Source organism: Pelophylax lessonae (assembly GCF_965119305.1).
Source record: "Pelophylax lessonae genome assembly, chromosome: 2".
Taxonomy (NCBI): Eukaryota; Metazoa; Chordata; class Amphibia; order Anura; family Ranidae; genus Pelophylax; species Pelophylax lessonae.
In genome coordinates this window covers 740,439,846-740,460,045 of record NC_138769.1, presented here as the reverse complement: position 1 = coordinate 740,460,045, position 20,200 = coordinate 740,439,846, and the positions used below count along the sequence as shown (strand labels likewise).

The 20,200-nt window shown below is 44.2% G+C and overlaps 1 protein-coding gene across 1 annotated transcript; it reads left to right on the top strand.

The window, feature by feature from the left end:
* Positions 1-2,168: 2,168 nt before the first annotated feature.
* Positions 2,169-4,740, top strand: LOC309548355 (E3 SUMO-protein ligase ZBED1-like; the record flags this gene model as incomplete). The annotated part of the gene is made up of 2 exons (XM_082248293.1): positions 2,169-2,997; positions 3,725-4,740. 2 exons carry the CDS (start codon positions 2,169-2,171, stop codon positions 4,738-4,740), a joined length of 1,845 nt encoding a protein of 614 aa, XP_082104419.1.
* Between the last annotated feature and the right edge of the window lie 15,460 nt (positions 4,741-20,200).

The following is a 20,200-nucleotide window of genomic DNA, read 5'->3' as shown; positions in this document are numbered from 1 at the left end:
AGGCAATTTTATAGGGCTCTGGCAGTGCTCATCCTGTTCCTCCTTGCACAAAGGAGCAGATTCTGGGCCTGCTGATGGGTTAAAGACCTTCTATGGCCCTGACCAGCTCTCCTAGAGCAACTTCCTGTCTCCTGGAATCTCCTCCATGCTCTTGAGACTGTGCTGGGAGACACAGCAAACCTTCTGTCAATGGCACGTATTGATGTGCCATCTTGTATTGATGTGCCATCTTGGAGGAGTTGGACTGCCTGTACAACCTCTGTAGGATCCAGGTATCACCTCATGCTACCAGTAGTGACACTGACCCTAGCCAAATACAAAACTAGTGAAAAACATTCAGAAAAGATGAGTAGGGGAAAAAAATGTCAGTGGTCTCCACCTGTAAAACGATTCCTGTTTTGGAGGTCGTCTCATTGTTGCCAATCTAGTACACCTGTTGGTAATTTAATTAACACCAAAGCAGCTGAAACTGATTAACAACCCCCTTTGCTACTTAACTGTCTAGATCAATATCCCAGGAGTTTAATTGACTTGATGCTATACTCTGATTAAAAAGTGTTCCTTTAATTTTTTTGAGCAGTGTACTTGTAGGGTATATCTTTAGGGAATTGCTGCAATTAATAATTGAATTCTCTTTTCAGTGTCTGGTTCCACCAGAACAATTGAGCTGTGCCGGGACAATAGCACAGCTGATGCCCCACTTTTTCGGAACATTACCTGCCACCTATATCATCCAAGTGGTAAGTAAAACCTGTGTGGTCACATAATGGCTTTCAGCTAATTTACTGCTAGTCAGAATGGCTGGTGGGACCTGAGTGGGTCCTAGAATAGGTTTTTAGGTTTCTTTTGGACCAGTTATCAGGCCTGGGCGGTTGAAAAGGCTTTAGGCCAGAATCTTGGGCAGAGTAATATTAGGGGAAGAGGGCTTCCTATTTCATTATATTTTCAGTTTTTGTTTAACGTATGAAAGTGATAGCAGGCTATGGAATAAAGATAAGAAATTATGAATTATTACTTATAGATGAGTTTATATGAGTAATATGGAACTATGTGGCCACAAAGATCTATGTAGCCACAGGTGGCACTCCCATTAAAGGCCCTGCCATTCACATAATTCATTGCCTGGATTTACACATAAGTGCCAACTAGGGCTGAACGATAGTCGATGTACTATCGACTATCGTGCAGCAGGGGTGGACGATATTCGCATCGCCGAGGATGCGATATTAATGAGGCGGGGAGGAGGACTCACAGTTCAGCGCCAGCTCGGGACTCAGAGAGGAGACTCACAGTTCAGCTCCAGCAGTGAGCAGCGTGTGCCGTGAGCAGCTGCACAGCCAACCAATCACGCGTGCCTGCACACCTGATTGGTTCGCTCGGTGCTGCTACTAGCGGTGTGATTGGTTCACTGTGCCGCCCATCAAGAGAACTAGCTTCAGGGCGGCAGACTCACTGAACGTGTGGGCTGCGCTGCACGGATGATTGTAGAGTCAGGCTCACAGGCTGTGTTCTTCTACAGAGTATCGGCTCCTACCATCCACCACTGTGAGTCCCGAGAGTAACTGCCTAATCCAGATTCCATAGCCACACTGTCACTGAGTGTCTATCCATCCCTAGTGCTGCCTGGTCTGCTAGTATATATTATATACACATACACTACAGTATACCATTATTAACCCTGGCTGTATCTGACTTAAATTATAAGAAGAAGAAGGCTGTGCTGCTGCTGCTTTCAATACTCGAGTCCATGTGCATGATTTCCATCCCAGCATCTCAGTAAAATTAACCCTGGCTGTGCCAGTGCAGTAACACAATCAGAAGAAGGCTGCTGCAATACTCATCCCAGGTTGATCCCTCTACAGTAGCATTAACCCTGGCTGTCCCAGGTGTCCCTGGCTTGTACAATCAGAAGGCTGCACTACTTACTACAGTAACATTAACCCTGTAATGTATATGGTACAAGCAAGGCTGCACTGAATCCCTATTCCCTACAGTAACATTAACCCTGGTCTGTATTGTACAATCATAAGAAGAAGGCTGCACCACTTCCCTACAGTAACATTAACCCTGTATGGTCAGAACGTTCCGCGTGCCTACACCTGCGGACACCTGCTCACGGCACTCACCGCTCAGTCACAGCCAACATTCACCAATCACCACTAATAATGATGCGCAACGAAGAGGATCCGCCGCAAAAAAATGATTTTGTACCAAAAAGAAAGTCAAAATCGAGTATTTGGGAGTATTTCGGGTACAAAAGGGAGGATGTTGACCAAAAAGAGGTACTTTGCATGGAGTGTCATAAAGTTGTGGCCACAAAACAAGGAAACACCACCAATTTGTCTGATCACTTAAAACGGCACCACAAAGTTCTTTACGATGAATTCAAAGTCAAATCTGGATGTTGTCAAGTTCCAAAACAAACAAGTATTTGTGATGCCTTTGCCACTGCGACACCTTACCAGAAAGGCTCTCAACGTCACAAAGAAATAACAGAGGCAATAACGTTTCATATCGCTAAAGATATGTTGCCATTAAATACCGTCGCCAAAGAGGGATTTAAGAAAATGATCCAAACGCTTGACAAGCGGTATGTTATACCATCCCGCACATATTTTTCCCAAGTTGCGATACAAGAACTGTATGAAAAATGCAAATCTAAGGTTGAAGCAGAACTGTCGCACGTGGAATACTATGCAACTACAACAGACTTGTGGTCCAGCAGAACAACAGAGCCCTACATGAGTCTAACGGTCCATTTCATCACAGAGGACTTCGACCTCAAAAGTCGCTGTTTGCAGACGGCATTTTTCCCAGAAAGTCATACAGCCGAGAATATCGCAGAGGCCCTGAGAGAAGCGGTGTCCGCTTGGGGCTTAGATGAGACACGTCAAGTCTGTATAACAACAGATAATGCAGCGAACATGCTGAAAGCTGCCGATCTGAACAAGTGGACCAGGCTACAGTGTTTCGGCCACAGACTGCATCTTGCAGTTGGTGAGTAATGATGACCATGATCTAAATAAATATACATTTTTTTTTGCTGTTTTACTTAAAGCGGAGTTCCTGCTGAAAAAAAAAAAAGATAAAAATACCCCTGGGACAGTCAGGGCTAGTACATTCAACAATGGATAGCCTCGCCCTCTACTGTCCCAGGTTGCACTTACCTTTTAGAAGAAATGCTTACCTTGAACATTTCTTGTCCAGCGCTGCCATCAGGTGTGGGCAGCTGAAGCCGGAGCCTCCCCTTCTGTGTCCTCTTCTGTCCTAGAATGCCCTACACTGGCCCAGACGTCACTTGCGGTGCAGGCTCGTCATCCCTACACAGCTTCTGGGCATGCCCAGAAGCTGTTTAGCAGGGAATGACGCGCCTGCACCGGAACTGACGAGTGGGGCCAGTGCAGGCGCATTGACTCCTGGGAGCGATGACGTTCAGCTCCCAGGAAGCAGGAAGTCACGGCGGCGGACGTGCCCGCAGAGGGAGGAAGAGGAAGTAAGGTAAGTATACAGTATTTTCTTTAAAAACAAGGTAAGTGAAAAAAAAAATTATCCAATTCTTTTGCAGGTAAAAACAAGCAAGCGGATAGAAAAATAATTTTTTTTAGGGTGGAACTCCACTTTAATAACCTGTCCTGAACCTGACAAAACTTGAAAATGAATTTGTTGCATGTTGCATGCCTTCAATAATTAAAGTTCACATGTTTTGTTTGTTTTCTCCGCTTAGAAAATGCAGTGAAAAAGGATGGTCGCATTGATCGTGCTGTAGGGGTCTGCAAGAAGCTGGTGAGCCACTTCTCTCACAGCTGGAAGGCCAGCGATGCCCTGGCAAAAGTCCAGAAGGAACTCAATCTTCCATCACATTGCCTAATCTCAGAATGCCAAACAAGATGGGGTTCCAGACAGATGATGATCAGCAGGATATTAGAGCAGCAGCAGGCTTTAACTCAGGTCCTGTCTGCAGACAAGAAGCTGCGGCATCTAATTCCAACCTGGCAAGATATAGATGTCCTGGAATCTGTAAGCAAGTCACTGGGCCCAATGCTGGATTTCACTGATGCACTTTCAGGAGATGAATATGTAAGTGTCTCCTTTGTAAAGCCAGTTCTTCAGCTCTTCAACACTTCACTACTGGAAATGCGAGAGGAAGACACAGACCTGACCAAGAACATAAAGAAGATGATGCTGGACTACCTCAACGAGAAATACGAAGATGAGGATACTCAGAAGCTGCTAGATATGGCATCTTTTTTGGACCCCCGGTTCAAGATGGACTTTATCAGTGCAGACAAGAAGACCCAAGTTAAGGCCAGAGTGGCATCACAGATGATGGAATGCCAGGAGAAAGCAAGCTGCAGCACTGACGTGATGCCCAACGTTGCCAGTGAACCCCAGGCAAAGAAAGCAAAGAAGTCATTGGCAAGCTTCTTTAAACAGAGTGAAACTGCAGCAAAGGGTGATTCCTCTCTGACCCTAAAGGATGCTTTGGAAGCAGAGTTAAACACCTACCTGCTAACACCTCCAATAGACAAAGAAGAGGATCCACTTGCATGGTGGAAAGTACACAAAATAAGCTTTCCTCGTCTCGCCAGACTTGCCCGCAAATATCTGTGTATTCCTGCGACAAGCTCGCCGTCAGAGAGACTTTTCAGTACTAGTGGCAACATCGTCACTTGCCAACGAACCTGTCTCAAACCTGCAAAGGTTAATAGACTTGTGTTCTTGGCTAAAAACCTTGAGTAAGCAAAGCATACATAAGCAGCTAGCTATGCATGATTATTCATGATCATGCTAAAAAAAACCTCAGTTTAGAAGTTTTGTTTCATTTTGTTTAGGCCCCTCTAACACGGCCGTTCAGTTCTTTTTTCCGCTCTGGTGCTTAAAAGTTGTTTTATAAAAAATATGTTAAGTTATATTGTTGTAATGTAAACCGATCAGGGGGGATTGGTGTAAAGCTGCTGTTTTATTTAAAAATGTGTTCTACTTTTGTGTTTACAAGAAATGTTCTAATTTTGGAATAAAATATTAAGTGACCTTTTTGTCACTTGTAAATGAAGCTTGCTTATTTGTGAAATTATTAATATCAATGGTAAGGTAATTGTTGACTTTTTAGCCTGGATTGACAGGTCCCTCAATATCGCAATATATATCGTTGAAAAAAAAATATCGCAATATATTTTTTTTCCAATATTGTGCAGGCCTAGTGCCAACATCTTTTTACATTTTATGAATTAGCAGATATTAGGTGATTTCATATTTTGCTGTACTGTGTCTAAGCGACCATAATGTCATGATGTTTTTCTCTCTTCAGTTCAAAGAACAGTTTTGCAAAACATCACCTACTGCACGGGAATATGAATGCATAAAACACAGCTTTTTGATGTGTTTTTTGTTCACATTACTTGGGGCTGCATGCTACATTATAACATCAATATTCATATTAAACGACAGAGAAGTGGCAGAGAATCCCTCATAAGGTAAATGACATTAAAGAGTCTCCAACTTCAACGACCATAATGCCATAATGTCATGATGTTTTTCTCTCTTCAGTTCCAACAACAGTTTTGCAAATCATCACCTGCTGCACCGGAATACGAATGTCAAAAACACATTTATTTGATTTGTGTTTCTTTCGCAATAGTTGGGAGTGGATTCTATACTATAACATCCATGCGCATAGTGAAGGACAGAAAAAAGGCAGAGAATCCCGAGTAAGGTAAATGACATTAAAGAGTCTCCAACTTCAAAAAATGGAATACGAATGTCAAAAAAACATTTATTTAATTGGTGTTTCTTTCACTATACTTGGGGCTGCATGCTACATAATAACATCCATGTTCATATCAAACAACAGAAAAGCGGCAGAAATCCCTCATAAGGTAAATGACATTAAAGAGTCTCCAACTTCAAAAAATCTTAAGTAATTGCACTTAAAAAAAACCTGTTGTTAGGGCCCCTTTCACATGAAGGGTCTGATCAGGTCTGCTTATCATTGTTTTTTAGGTGGATCTAATCAGAAGTTCCATTCACCCCTTTGGACCAGAGGGTGTAAACGGACTTGTGTCCGTTTACACCAGCCTACCTCTGATCCGGTCAGCCAAAAACAAAATGGAAGGGGATCAGTCCCCCTCAGTCAGGCAGATCGGATCGGAGGAAAATCAGGTGTAAATGGAGAGCTCTGTCCGTGTCCGCTCTGCAGAGCCGCTGATAGGGGGGGACCACCAGCCCTCTTGTAGGGGGCCCGAGCACACAGGGGGGCCCACACACGGAGGGGGATTAGTGATGGGCAACAAATACAGAGATCTTCCTCCAGCACCTGAATCTGATCTGTCCCTCTCCCTGCTATCAGCTTTTTATCTGTTGAGAAAGAGACAATTGTCCCTCACTAATCCTCCTCCCTTGTGTGGGCCCCCCTCCCAGCACTTTTCTCTGCTCAGGAGTTTATTTGTAAATTGTAACTTTGTTTCTCTCTCTCTGATCACTGAGCTCCAACTGCCCAGCCTGTATATTTTTCTCATCTCATCTTCTTTTTTATTTAACATAGTTTTTTTTTCTAGATTTAGCAGGAATTATGCGAGTTATGTTATATTTGTGTCTGCTAATAGTGATTTTGTTGTAATTTTAGCTAAATATATCTTTAATATTTTCTTGGGGGGGGCCTGCCAGGTAGTCTGTACGGTAGGGCTGCCACGACGCGTCGACGTAGTCGACTACAAAAAATCGTCGACTTGCGGAAAAAGCGTCGACGCGTCAGCACGTGACGTGACATCACACGCATCTCGCGCGAGTTGCATTAAAATAGCGGAACAGCAGCGGTAATGGCGACATCTGATACTGGGGGAGAAAAAGCCAGCAGCAGCAGCGGTTCCACGTCCAGCAGCAGAGTACAAAAGGCTTCCAGCAGCAGTTCCAGCAGCACACCACCAGTACAAAAGACAGCGAGAGCCCGATCACGGTCATCAAGGGTATGGAAATACTTTCAGCAGAGGCCAAACAAAATGGTCCTCTGTTCCCTTTGCAAAAGTGAAATGGCATACCATGGCAGCACAACTGCTATGCATGAGGACCTCAGAAGAAAACATCCTGGTGCACTGACCACAAAGGACGAGCTATCTTTGTAAGTACTAGTACTACTAATTTCAACAATATTAATTAATGCATTACTAGCTGATGATTGCTTAGGCCGGGCCAGTTCACTTTTCTTAAATGGAGTAGACTACATACAAGGCATTTTGCATTTGCAGCCCTCAGTGTCTGTCTTGTGGATCCCTCAGCTCATGATTGACAACAAGTGTTTGCAGTGAGTGCAATGATCTGACCATGACCACCAGCACACCTGAGAGCTATTTTGACTGTCACTGCACTCTGCAGCATTATTAATTACAACATTGGCCATGGATATCTCAAAATTCTACTAGAAAAAATACAATTAATATTGTTAGCGTTGAGGCTGAGCATTCATAGATGTGTGTAAATTGGTAATGTTATTAATTATTATTATTATTATTAATTATTATTATTGTTGTTTTTCCTCAGGAAGAGGCAAAGCTGTGTACAAGATTTCTACTTTCATAAAAAGGATGTCACTGCTTGCACACCCCAAGTGGCCATTACACTTACCAATAGCATACTCAACATGATTGTAAAAGATATGAGACCTCTTTCTATTGTAGACGGTCAAGGATTTCGTGAGATGATCAGCACATTTTACCCAGGATACACACTTCCCTCCAGGTCCCATTTCACGAAGCTGATGGAGAGGAAATATGAGGAGAATTTTGAAAGATTGAAAGCGTCAATCAAAGATGTCAAATCCAAAATGGCTCTCACCACAGACGCATGGACCAGTATTGCCACAGAGGCATACTTGGGTGTCACATGCCACTTCATTAATGAAGACTGGAAGCTTACATCCTACAATCTGACCACTATGCCACTTGAAGATCGCCACACAGCTGAAAACATTGCTAACTGGGTGGAAAAAGCAGCTGAGAAGTTTGAGATATCCATGGCCAATGTAATTGCAGTTGTTCATGATAATGCTTCAAATGTTGTCGCTGCTCTGCGTATTTTGGAAGAAAAGCATCCTGGCATCTCTTCTCTCAGGTGTGCTGGTCATACATTGCAGCTAGTTGTCAACCATGCCCTGAGGGATCCCCAGATCAGCAAGACACTGAGGGCTGCGAAGTGCCTTGTGGAACATTTTAAAAAAAGTGAGCTTGCCACTACAAAGCTTAAAGCAAAGCAACAACAAATGGGTACCCCTGATCATGCACTAATAAATGATGTATCTGTAAGATGGAACAGTACTTTACACATGATCAGTCGCCTGCTTGAACAGAGGTGGCCTGTGACTGCCACACTTTCCGATCCTGATGTCACACCACGAGGGAAGCGCTTCCTGGATTTAAAACATGATCAGTGGAGCTTACTTGAGGAAGTGGAACAAGTCTTGAAGCCTTTTGAGTGTGCTACTGTTTTTTTGAGTGGAGAGTCCTATGTGACTGGTTCCGCTCTACCTCCTTTGGTAAAAGGCCTCCAGAAATCCATACAGAGCACAATTTGCGAGATAGCGGCAGTCAAGGCTTTCCAAAATGTTGCTGCACAGGAGATGACCACAAGATGGGAGAGGGAAACTAAATTCAGAGATGACGGAGGAGAAAATATATGTCTTATTGCAGCAGCCCTGGACCCCAGATTCCGCAAGCTAAAATTCCTGGCAGCAGAGGATAGTTTAAAAGTTCACCTCAAGGTCCAAGCTCTTGCTCTTGAAGAGAAAAGAAGATATGAGGAAGAGCAAACACATCAACGTCAATGTGAGGAACAGGTTCAGTCAGCCAGTGCAATGAGTCCAGACATGAAACTTTCAGAAAAGAGGCAAGTGTCTATGTTGGACTCTTTGCTCGGTTCAGATTCAGATGGACACCACAGTAATGGTGAGGATGACACTCACATCCCAGATCCAGAAATTCACAGTGAAGTTGTGAGGAATGAGATACACATGTACTTTAGTGAGCAGGCCATTCCAAAGAAAGACAATCCACTGAAATGGTGGAAGGAAAATGAAGGGAGGTTTCCCATCTTGGCCATGCTGGCAAAGAGTTACTTGTGTGTGCCTGCAACATCAACCCCATCTGAAAGGCTTTTCTCAGTTGCTGGCAACATTGTGACTAAAAAAAGAGCAAGCCTAACTGCAGAGCATGTCGATATGCTAACCTTCCTCCATTGCAAATGCTATATTATAGGTAGGTACAGGCCCCCAACCTGTACTTGTTGCACTCTCTTGGGTTGTATTGTTGGACTTCTTTAAACTACAAGATGGCTGTTGGCTGCCTTCAGGTAATCTTTCCTCAGTATTGGCCATTATAATTTGCACAGTGTTGAGCGGTGCTTGCTTTTTGTTGGACTTGGCTCCTTTAAAACTATGTTAGTTTTTAGGTATGTTTTACATTTACAAGTAACACACACACCAAAAAAATACTGGTCAAACACTGTATATGGAAAACATTAGGGATGCACCGAAATTTCGGCCACCGAAATTTTCGGCCGAAAATGGGCCTATCCCATTTCGGCCGATAATGGGTTAAAAATGCCGAAACTGCGATCTGTGCATTAATCAACTAACAGACCGGGCGAGCGGCTGCTAATAGCTGTAACTGTGAGCTTCACTTTACTTCCCTGTCAGCGGCAGATGTACATGAAGTTTCTTCCTCCGAAAACCATTGTGGTCGAGTAGACCCGCCCCTCCCTCACTTCATTGGTGGATTATTAAGTCTTTGCCAATCAGATTCATCCAGGCGGAAATCCCCCCTCCTGTGATCTCATCACGGAGAAGCCTCCTTTGCGTGAGACGCTGGAATTGTTTACTTTTTTTTTCTTGTCTTATCTCTCGGCAGCAGGAGAGGCTCGTGCAGGGGGGGGAGACGCTCCGAGCGAGCGGAGCAAGATACACTCTTCATGTGCTGGACATAGAGAGACATGTACTGGACATAGAAAGTGCTCTGTCATTGATCAGGGAGCCAATCCGCTCAGTGTACTTCTCTATCATCCATCCGGACTCCATTATCTGACATAACACCCATCCACTTCCATTACCTGACATAACACCCATTCACTTCCACTGAGGCGAGCTTACCATTGGTATTAGTATTATGCAGCATGAGGGGGTTAATGTATTGTCACTGCTGGTCACTGATGCATTAGTGACCGACCAGTGGCAGTTAATTAACCCCTTTGTGGTGCCTTAGTGCAACCAGTATCAGTGCAACCAGTGTTAATTAACACTGATACTGGTTGCACTAATGCAGCACAAGGGGGTTAAATAACTGCCACTGGTCGGTCACTAATGCATCAGTGACCAGCAGTGACAATACATTAAACCCCTCATGCTGCATAATACAAATACCATTGGTAATTAAATTAACCACTTGCCAACCCATCACAGTACATATACTGTGACAGGGTGGCAGCGATAGGTGTACGTCGCTGCCTGTTTTTTGTGTATGTCCCTGTTCTATCCAATTTAAAATTATTTGGGGGAAAAAGTCATTTTCGGTTTCGGTTTCGGTTTTCGGCCAAGGGCATCCTGCATTTTCGGTTTCGGCCCAAAATTTTCATTTCGGTGCATCCCTAGAAAACATACCTAAAAAGTATCCAAGTTTTAAAGGAGCCAACTAGTCCAACAAAAGCACTGCTCAACACTGTGCAAAAGTAATGGCCAAAAAGAATGGCCAATACAGCAAAAGATTACCTGAAGGCAGAGAGCTGACTTGTAGTTTAAAGAAGTTAAAGTGTTTGGCAGATATGGCATTTTTCCTGCCTGATGCCCTAAAGTGTTTGGCACTTTATGTGTCTCTTGTATTTTTGCACAGTTGCACAAGTGTTGTTGAGCACTGCAATGCTTTATAATTTATATGGCATTTTGAATGCTTTTGGTTTTGAATTAATGGCATTATTCCTGCCTGATGTTAAAGTGTTGTTTACATTTTATTTTTGCCACTGAAACTTCAACCACATTGAAGTATTTTTTGGAAAAACTTTAATAAAAGTTGAAATATTATATTAGAAGTTGTACGTATCATTTTTTGTAAAGTTATTCAAAGGATTATTTAACTAATCAAAGAAAGAACACTAGATTAAGCAAAAAAACAAAAAATGTAAATAATCGTTAGATTAGTCGACTAATCGTAAAAATAATCGATAGATTAGTCGACAGACAAATCGTTAGTTGCAGCCCTACTGCATATTAGTGTCTCATCAGTGCCTGCCAGCGCGGCCTCATCAATGCTCGTCAGTGCAACAAAAAAACATTGGATTTACCAATTTTTATTACATAAACAAAAACATTTTTTTAGGGGTCAAACATTTAGGTCTTCTTTTTGCCAATAAAAAAAAAACCTTGCAGTGATCAAATACCACCAAAAGAAAGCAATATTTGTGTGAAAATAATGTCATACATTTGTGTTAGGTACAGGGTTGCATGACCGCGCAATTGTCATTCAAAATGCAACAGTATAAAAAGCTGAAAATTGGCCTGGGCAGGAAGGGGTGTAACTGCCCTGTAAGGAAGTGTTCCTGTCTATAAACACTGAGAGCATGAGTTCAAATCCCAAGTGTGCCATCACCTCCTTAAATTTTAGACAGCTATAAATAAATACTGAAACTTGGCAAATGCATAATTGCAGCCTGCACATATGCATGTTTGTTTCTTGAATATACAGTACATGGCCATTGCCATGCAATTTTAGGTGATGTAGCCAATGTATTTCTGTGGCCAAAAAAAAATAATGACACACAACTGTGAGCACACAGGGTGTTATAATGGTTGGGCCTTGAACTCATGACCTAGCAATCTTTGTCTATGAGCATAGCCCACTACACCAAAGTGCTGAATACAATCAGACATGGCTGAAAGTTTCAAATGAATAAAGAATGAAGATTGCTAATTAGACAGCTGTGTAGTCTGCTATTAGTAAACCTAAAGGTTAAAACACATAAGATACATAACTATACCTTAAAATTAAAATAAACCATAATAGATGACATTGCTGTGTAATAGTGATTCAGAATAGACAAATTTTATTTTATGAAAAACACAAAGGGATTTTGGTTAACTCCAAACCCGAATTCAGTCTTAGTTAACTCCAACTCCGAATTCACTAAAGCACCTAGTTGAAGGTTTAACTCCAGCCACTTACTTAATTAGGATGCTAATGAGTTTAGGCTGGAGTTATTTCTGGAGTAGTGATCAGCTCTACTCCAAACTTATAGTGAAATAGGTCCCCCGTAACTATAGTGTGTATCCAGCTTAAGACTTGGACAGAACTCCTGGCCCTTTTCAATGATTTTCAAGCCTCGTTTGGAAAATAAAAAAACTCCATAAGCAATGAAGCAAAGTGTGTCTCACCTGTGCGCTTCTTTTAGGGTTGGTTTTAAACTACTGCTAACATCAAACTTCCATCCTGCTTTCCACATAAACCCAACAAAATAGATAAAGCTAAAACTAAAAAAAACAAATGAAACTAAAAAAAAAAAAAAAAAAGTACGTTACCGCAGGGTTCTATTTCATTGTCTTTTAATTGCTAATGGAAAAAAAAAAAATAGATCAAATGTACACAGATCAATGAGCAACATGTGCTGTATATTTGCACTGTACACTCGTATGCGTATAGTGTCAGTGCATATAGTGTCAACTGCTGGTGGGTACTGCTAGCTGGTACTTTTGGTAGGTATTGCTGGCTGGTTCCTGACCCATCAGTGTGAAAGGAAGCATGCGGCTGCAGTAGAGAGCAGAGCTGATGCTTCCTGTATCGCTCCTCTCACAGGCAGAGGTGGAGTGCATTTGATATCACTCCGCCAGTGAAAGGAGCTGGCACTATACACGAAGCATTGGCTCTGCTTGCTCTACTGCTGGCCCGGCTCCATTCTTCATACACACTGATGCTCGGTGATGGCGAGTCAGGCCACGGCCCCCCCTCTGCCCCCCCCCCCCCCCCCAGTGACGCCACTGTAGCTAAGGAAGATCTTTGAGCAGGTTTTTGTTCCTTCTTTGGTAGGCTGCTATGGTGCCTAAAATGGCACAGGTACCTGCAATGTAAGTATTTAGCACTTCCAAAGGAGTGCATTGCCTTTTTTCCTAGGACGTTTAAGCTAGAAAATCAGTTTTGAAGAGGGGGGCAAATTGAACAGAAGGACAGAGCAGCAGAATGTCTTAGTGGTCAGCACCTTGCAGTACTGGGTTGCTCAAGTTCAAAGCCCAACCAGTACACTTTTACCTGCACTGCAGGATGTCAGGTTAAGGCACTTATAGGGAAGAGGTTTTTCAGCATAATGAGTTGATGTGGCCTTTATCAGCTTAGCCATATATTGTACATGGAGTTGTCATTGTAGGATGCTGTGTCCTTCAGGGGTATACTCAATCAGGATGCTTGGGTGTGTCCTTGGGAGATGTAGCGTCTTTTGGTGGTAGACTTGTGTTGGACTTGTCACTAAGGGGTATATCTGTCTGCAGTTGCAGCCTTGGAGCCTGCCTTAACCCTTGCCTCTCTTCCAATGCAATGGAAGTTGGGATGAAGTATATTCTATCCTAAATAATAATTCTGGTCTACATTGCAAAAGTTTTTTCTGCCTCTTCAAGGGCTAGCTTTATCTTGATGACAAATAGGTGGAGATGATTCTACAAGTAGAATATTCTTGTCTGCATTGTGAGGGTCTAGCAGTCCACTTAAAGGGCTAGCTTCATTTGATGGCACATATCTAATAATAATTATACAACTGAGACAATCTTGTCTGCATTGTGAGTCTAAACTGTCCCCTTTAAGGGCTAGCTTCATTTAACAGCTAAGAGTTGTGTTTAGCCTTGTCTCCTTCCCTCAGAGTATATGTCTGCTGAATGAAACAGGACTGCAGTTCAAGAGTCCGTGCCTAACTCCAAAAAAGTTTGCTCCTGCAGTTCCGGCCTTGAGTCCAGAAAGAATTGAAGAGAGAGAGAGTCCTCAACCAAGTAGTCAGCAAAGAGCTCGTTTTCTGGCCAGCTCTTTCATGCTCCCTTCGCCTTTTGTCACCTGACAGTAGGCTTTTTAGTCTCCAGTGAGGCTGAACAACTTCACAGTGGTGTTCTACTTAGGAGGGCAGGTCAAAACCTGCAGGGTGAGTCCACTAAGAAGAGGTAGAGATGACTTTGATCTGGGTGGAGTAGAATCTTCCTTATCTTATTTAAATCTGCATAACATTTCTGAGAAGAATCCATATTCTGGGGCCCAATTGGGCAATAAGTGGTTCCTACGTACAGGTCCCTCCAAGTGGATTTAGTTAGATTTGGTAGCATCACCTTACTGTTACAAGCTGGAAAGCTTTTCCCTAGGGGCTTGGGTGCGGATGCTGTGTCAGATCAGGAAAGGTCTCACAAACCATATGCTTTCTAATTCAATCCATATACAGTTTTTTTTTTTTGGGGGGGGGGGGTCTGTTGCTAAGACCATGGCATTGTTTTCAGTAGTTTCCTATTGGCCAAGAAGGCCTTGCTTCCTGCCCTTGATACCGGTGTAATGGATTGGAACCTCAATCAGGCTCAGGTGGATATCAGCTACTGTTCCTAATTATTAAGTATTTTTGGTGCATGCACAAGAAGAACCATTTTGACACATGTTCAAATAAGTGATGCTTCTGCTTTATTGCTACTGCGTACGTGCGTTATATTTGCGAGTAGTTAAGTGTCGTGAGCTAGTACGCCATACGCATAAGGTTATCTGCTTGCTTGCAGCTTTTTGATTGGTCATGTCCATATAAGGTAAACTTCCTCCAGACTCTGAATGTTATCTCCAGGAGTAGTGGTCTGTACGGAGGCGCCATCTTTGTCACAGAACTTCACTCGGTGAGAGGGGGTATCTGGAAATTAGACATTTTTCCTAATCCATCACAGTGTTCATTACATTCCTTCACAGTCTCCCCTAAAGTGTCTATTTTTCTTCTGTCCCTCATACTAAAGGGCCTACTCACCTGGCCCATACTCCTCAGCAACTCTTTTAGGCTGTATATAGAGAAGAGCAGTAACTAGCTCACTACCCCCCTCGATACAGCTTGGAGAGGGCAGTCAGGTGCTACCTATCCCTATAACCCTATAGAACCATGAAGTTATGGACAGGGAGTGACTGTAGAGGAGTGAAGGGTTTGTCCTTTTCCATCATAAGGCGGTCCTCTTCTTCATGGTGGAGAAATGTAGGTGTGCTTTTGTTTACAGCCTTGCTCATTAACTTCTTTACAAATGGTAGAATGCTATCTCACTGAGTAATTTCTTAGCCGTGGTCTTGGCTGTCATGTTTGTGACGACATAGGCTTCTGGCCAACCGGAGAACATGTCCACCACCACTAGGGCATATTCATATCGGCCGCTTTATGGCATCTGTATATGATCAATTTGTATTCTCTGGAACGGATATAGGGGTTTCTCCAAATGCTTCTGCGGAGTCTTTTCTGTCCTCCCCGGATTGCATTTTGCACATACTGCACACGAGGTGCAGTAATTTCTGGTTAAGGTGCATATTCCTGGGGCCAAGTAATATTTGCTGACCAATGAATTCATTTAAGTTCTTAGAAAGATGTGCAGGTCCACGCGCCCATTGGACGACTGCTGGATACATATATTTTGGTAAACAGGTTTTCTCAGATACAGATCTCCATCATAGTCTGCTCCTTTTATCGATCCATTCCAGCCTTTCTTCTGTGTGAGCCACCCCTTGCATAGAGGCTAGGTATAGCCTGTCAGATGGCACATACACTGTCAAAGGCATCTGCATTGGGGATTTACTCTCCTCTTCGGCCACTTCTCTTTGGTTTATTGCTGCTTGTTTGGCAGCTATATCCTCCAAGCGATTCCCTCTGGCTTCTTGAGAATTCAGTTTGCCATGTGCTTTAACCTTCAATACAGCCACTTGTTCAGGCAGGAGTAGTACATCCATTAAATCCTTGATGGCTAGGCCATGTTTCACCAGTGTTCTGGCCGCTGTCAGAAACCCTCTAGCCCTCCAGATGATACCGAAGTCATGAGCTACTCCAAGGGTGTACCTTGAGTCTGTGTAAATGTTGGTTCTTTTACCTTCTGCTATCTTGCACGCTGCAGTGAGGGCTTGAAGCTCTGCTTCCTGAGCAAATACAGTTGGTGGTAATGCTCCTGCTTGTAGGATTTCAAATTCACAGGTCACAGCATAACCTGTGTGGTATTTGACTCCATCTGCATATCTGGAGCCGTCCACAAAAAGTGTGTAGTCAGGGATTTCCAGAGGAATTTCACTCACTGTAGGGAGATATGTGGTTTCCATGTGCATCATTTCAAGGCAGTTATGTGGAGAATTACAGGGGTCTACATCACCCTCTTCACCGTCTCCTTCTTGTCCCCCCTCGAAAAAAGGTAGAAGGGTGACCGGGTTAAAGGTGAGACACCTTTGGAGGGTCACATTGTCAGGAAGGAAGAGGGAGATTTGCAGTCTTAGATGTCTGGCCGTGGACAGGTGTCGTCATTGCACCTGATTCAGGATGGCAGCAATGTCATGTGGTGCTAGAAGAAGTAGGGGGTGTGCTAAAACGAGGTCTGAAGTTTTGTCCAGCAGTGCTTGGGCAGCAAAGACAGCTCTTAAACAGGAAGGACCACCTCTAGCCATGGGGTCCAAGTGGCAAGAATAGTACCCAATGAGTCTACCCAATGAGTCTAGTCCGTCCTCCATGTTCCTGAGCCAGGACCCCTGTGGCGTGGCCATTCTTCTCCGACACAAACAGTTTGAAGAGTTTCCCATAATCTGGAAGGCCCAAAGCAGGAGCGGTGGATATTGCTTGCTTCAGCAGAAGAAAATTGTCCAGGGCCTCATTTGACAGGGTAAATGGCACAGACTTGAGAGCATCATAGAGTGGTTGAATGAGAATTGAAGCATCAGGGATCCACGCCCTGTATTTGGTCTTTGGAGGCTTTACAGCCTTGTTCCGTGAGGTAGCATAGTAGACTTTCTGAATTTTCTTCAGCAGCAGGGTTGTCATCTGCACAGAGAAGGTCGTCCACATATATAAGAGTCACTGTAGGGTGTTTTTGTTGCCATGTTTTAAGGATGGAGGCTATGGCTTTCGCAAACTGGCTCTGAGAATTTTGCACCCCTTGAGGCAAACTGCCCAGGTGTACGGTTTTCTTTCATGGGAGAAAGCGAAGAGGTACCTGCAGGAAGGATGCAGGGGAACACTGTAGAATGCATTTGCCAGGTCCACTACAGTGAAGTACTCAGCCGTTGGAAACCCCAATTGTGCCAAATCCACAGGTATACCTCCAACACTGTGGCTTCATTAACTGCTCGGAGGTCTTGGACCATTCTGTATTTCTCTGGTTCTCCTTTTGGGGTCCGTTTCTTCACTGGGAACAAAGGTATATTGCATTCCGAAGTACAGGGTATCAGAGTTCCATTAGACACAAGGGTCTCGACCTGTTTTGAGATAGCTGCGGATTGAGCTGGCTTCAAAGGGTATTTTGGTTTTCTGGGCAGTAGATCCAAAGGTTTTTATTGCACCATGACTGGTGGTACTTAAGTGACCAATGTCTTTTAGCCCTGTGGACCATAGACACGCAAGGATCCTGTCAAGTACTTCCTGTGGTATTGAACTTGGAGTTGTCGCTTCATAAAGTGTCATCATGAAAGGCAGAGAACACATGGCAGATGGGTCTTCTAAGGATAGGGGAGTATGTAGCTGCACTCCTCCTTCAGGTGTGAAAATGATTGAGGCCTGTAGTCTGGACTGCACATCAGCTCCTAGCAGATTCAAGAGGCATGTAGAAGACACCACAAATCTGGCAAGCAAATCAGGAAATGTCCCAACTTAAAGTGGCTCAGCAGGGGAATGGAGCGGGCACTCCATCCACACCCACGCAGGAAACACCAATAGTGGAAAGGAAAGTATTAGCAGGTAGGTCCTCAGCTCTCAACACGCTTCTGGCTGCACCCGTGTCAATGAGGAAGGTGGTAGGTTTTTTCCTGTATAGGTAACAACCTTTGCAAGGGGTCCCCCAGTCCCATTTGAGGACACTGTCATAAGGGGTGACACGGGTTTGCCCATTTCCTAGCGGGAGTTAGGGCGTGGCGGTGGTGGTTGTTGTTCACGTTGCTCTTCACGGGGATCCTTGTCTTGTCTGGGTTGTCTTCGGGCTCTGCATTCTCTTCTAAAGTGTCCTCATTTCCCACAGCTATAGCAGGTGATCCTTTCCCTGATACTGGGCAGTGGTGGTGGACGAGTGTAGGTGGGATCTTCGTCATGGGCTACCATGAGGGGCATTGTTTTTTTTCCCTTTTTGGTTTTCCATACCTCTGGCCACCAACAGTAGTTCGGACATCTTCATAGAGCGGTATTCAGGGCGAGCTACCATAAGCCATTTTCTGATATCCTCTCTGAGCCCTGAGACAAAAGCAGTTGATAACATATGTGTGTGTGCCTTTTCATAGTGTGAGAAGCCCAGATCATGAAAGGCCTGTGTGAGTCTGGCATGATACTTCTCCACAGACTCTCCTTTATCTTGGATTATATCTTGGATTGTGGTAGTCTGATCCGCCAATTTCTCTTTTGCCCAGTCGTGGAGTTGGTTGCAGAACTCCACACCTGAGGAATAGGAAGTGGCACTTGTCGTCAGGCAGGCATCATTGAAGGCCGCCTGCATGACCGGCCAAAAGAAATGTCCTGCTTTAATTTGGCATAGGCTGATCAAGTCTTTCCAGGCAGCTGAGTAAGTTTGTTGTATCTGCACTATCCTGTGGTAGAAGGGTATTGGCTGTTTTTCTGGGTCAGGCAGACTTCTCACTAAGGTCGGTCCTTGTGATGGGGTAAAAGTGACATAAATCACCGGTGCCCCTTCTGGTAACCAGGACTGGTGTTAGGGTGTGAACTGATGATACCCTCGGAACTATGAATCCGGGGCCAGATTGGGGGTTTAATGAGCGGGTGCCCTTTTCACATGCAGTTGATGTTCCTAGTCTGATTTTTCTCCATCACGAGTATATTCGGCCTGTACCCCGGGGAGGATGGGAGTGTGGTAGGAACGATCCTGGTATAGAACAGGGAGAACTGGGTATAGATCTTTGTTGGGCCTTCCTAGTGTACCAAGATGGCCGTCTGTAGGAAGTGTACTGGGCTGCGCAGGAAGTGGAGACATAGGTGCACTAAGAGAATGTAGCTGCACTCCTCCTTCAGGCGTGAAAATTATTAAGGCCTGTAGTCTGGACAGCACATCAGCCCCCAGCAGATTCAAGAGGCATGTAGAAGACAACACAAATCTGGCAAGCAAATCAGGAAATGTCTGCAAAAGTGAGTACACCCCTAAGTGACAATGTCCAAATTGGGCCCAAAGTGTCAAAATCTTGTGTACCTTGCACTCCTCCACTTTCCGTTTGAGGATTCCCCACAGATGCTCAATAAGGTTTAGGTCTGGAGACATGCTTGGCCAGTCCATCACCTTTACCCTCAGCCTCTTTAGCAAGGCAGTGGTCATCTTGGAGGTGTTTGGGGTCGTTATGTTGGAATACTGCCCTGCGGCCCCAGTCTCTGAAGGGAGGGGATCATGCTCTGCTTCAGTATGTCACAGTACATGTTGGCATTCATGGTTCCCTCAATGAACTGTAGCTCCCCAGTGCTGGCAGCACTCATGCAGCCCCAGACCATGACCGCCCCTCACGCTTGAAACCATCTGAACCAAATAATTTTATCTTTGTCTCATCAGACCACAGGACATGGTTCCAGTAATCTGTGTCCTAAAGTCCCGTACACACGTACCGATTGTCGGCCGTAAATATTCGGCCGACGACCGATCGGCCGATTGTAGGCTTGTTAGTATAATGCTTCCGACAGCCAACAGCGCACTTTCGGCCGAAAAGAATCAGTCGTGTAGGCATTAAAATTTTTGTTGGCCAACACCAGAACGGCCGATTGTTCGCCAGTCAGTACAGAATTCGGCCGACAATCAGCAGATTTGCAAGACTGGGCATGCTCAGAAAAGAAAAAACACACGGAAAGTTAACCATCACATGACATCACTTCAGCAGTTGGCTGCTGTTGGCCGACAAAATTCATGTGCAGTCTTTTGCAGTTTTCAACAGACACGACAGCCCTGGACAAAAGACGGCCGATCGTTCGGACGACGATCGGTACGTGTGTACAGGGCTTTAGTCTGCTTGTCTTCAGCAAA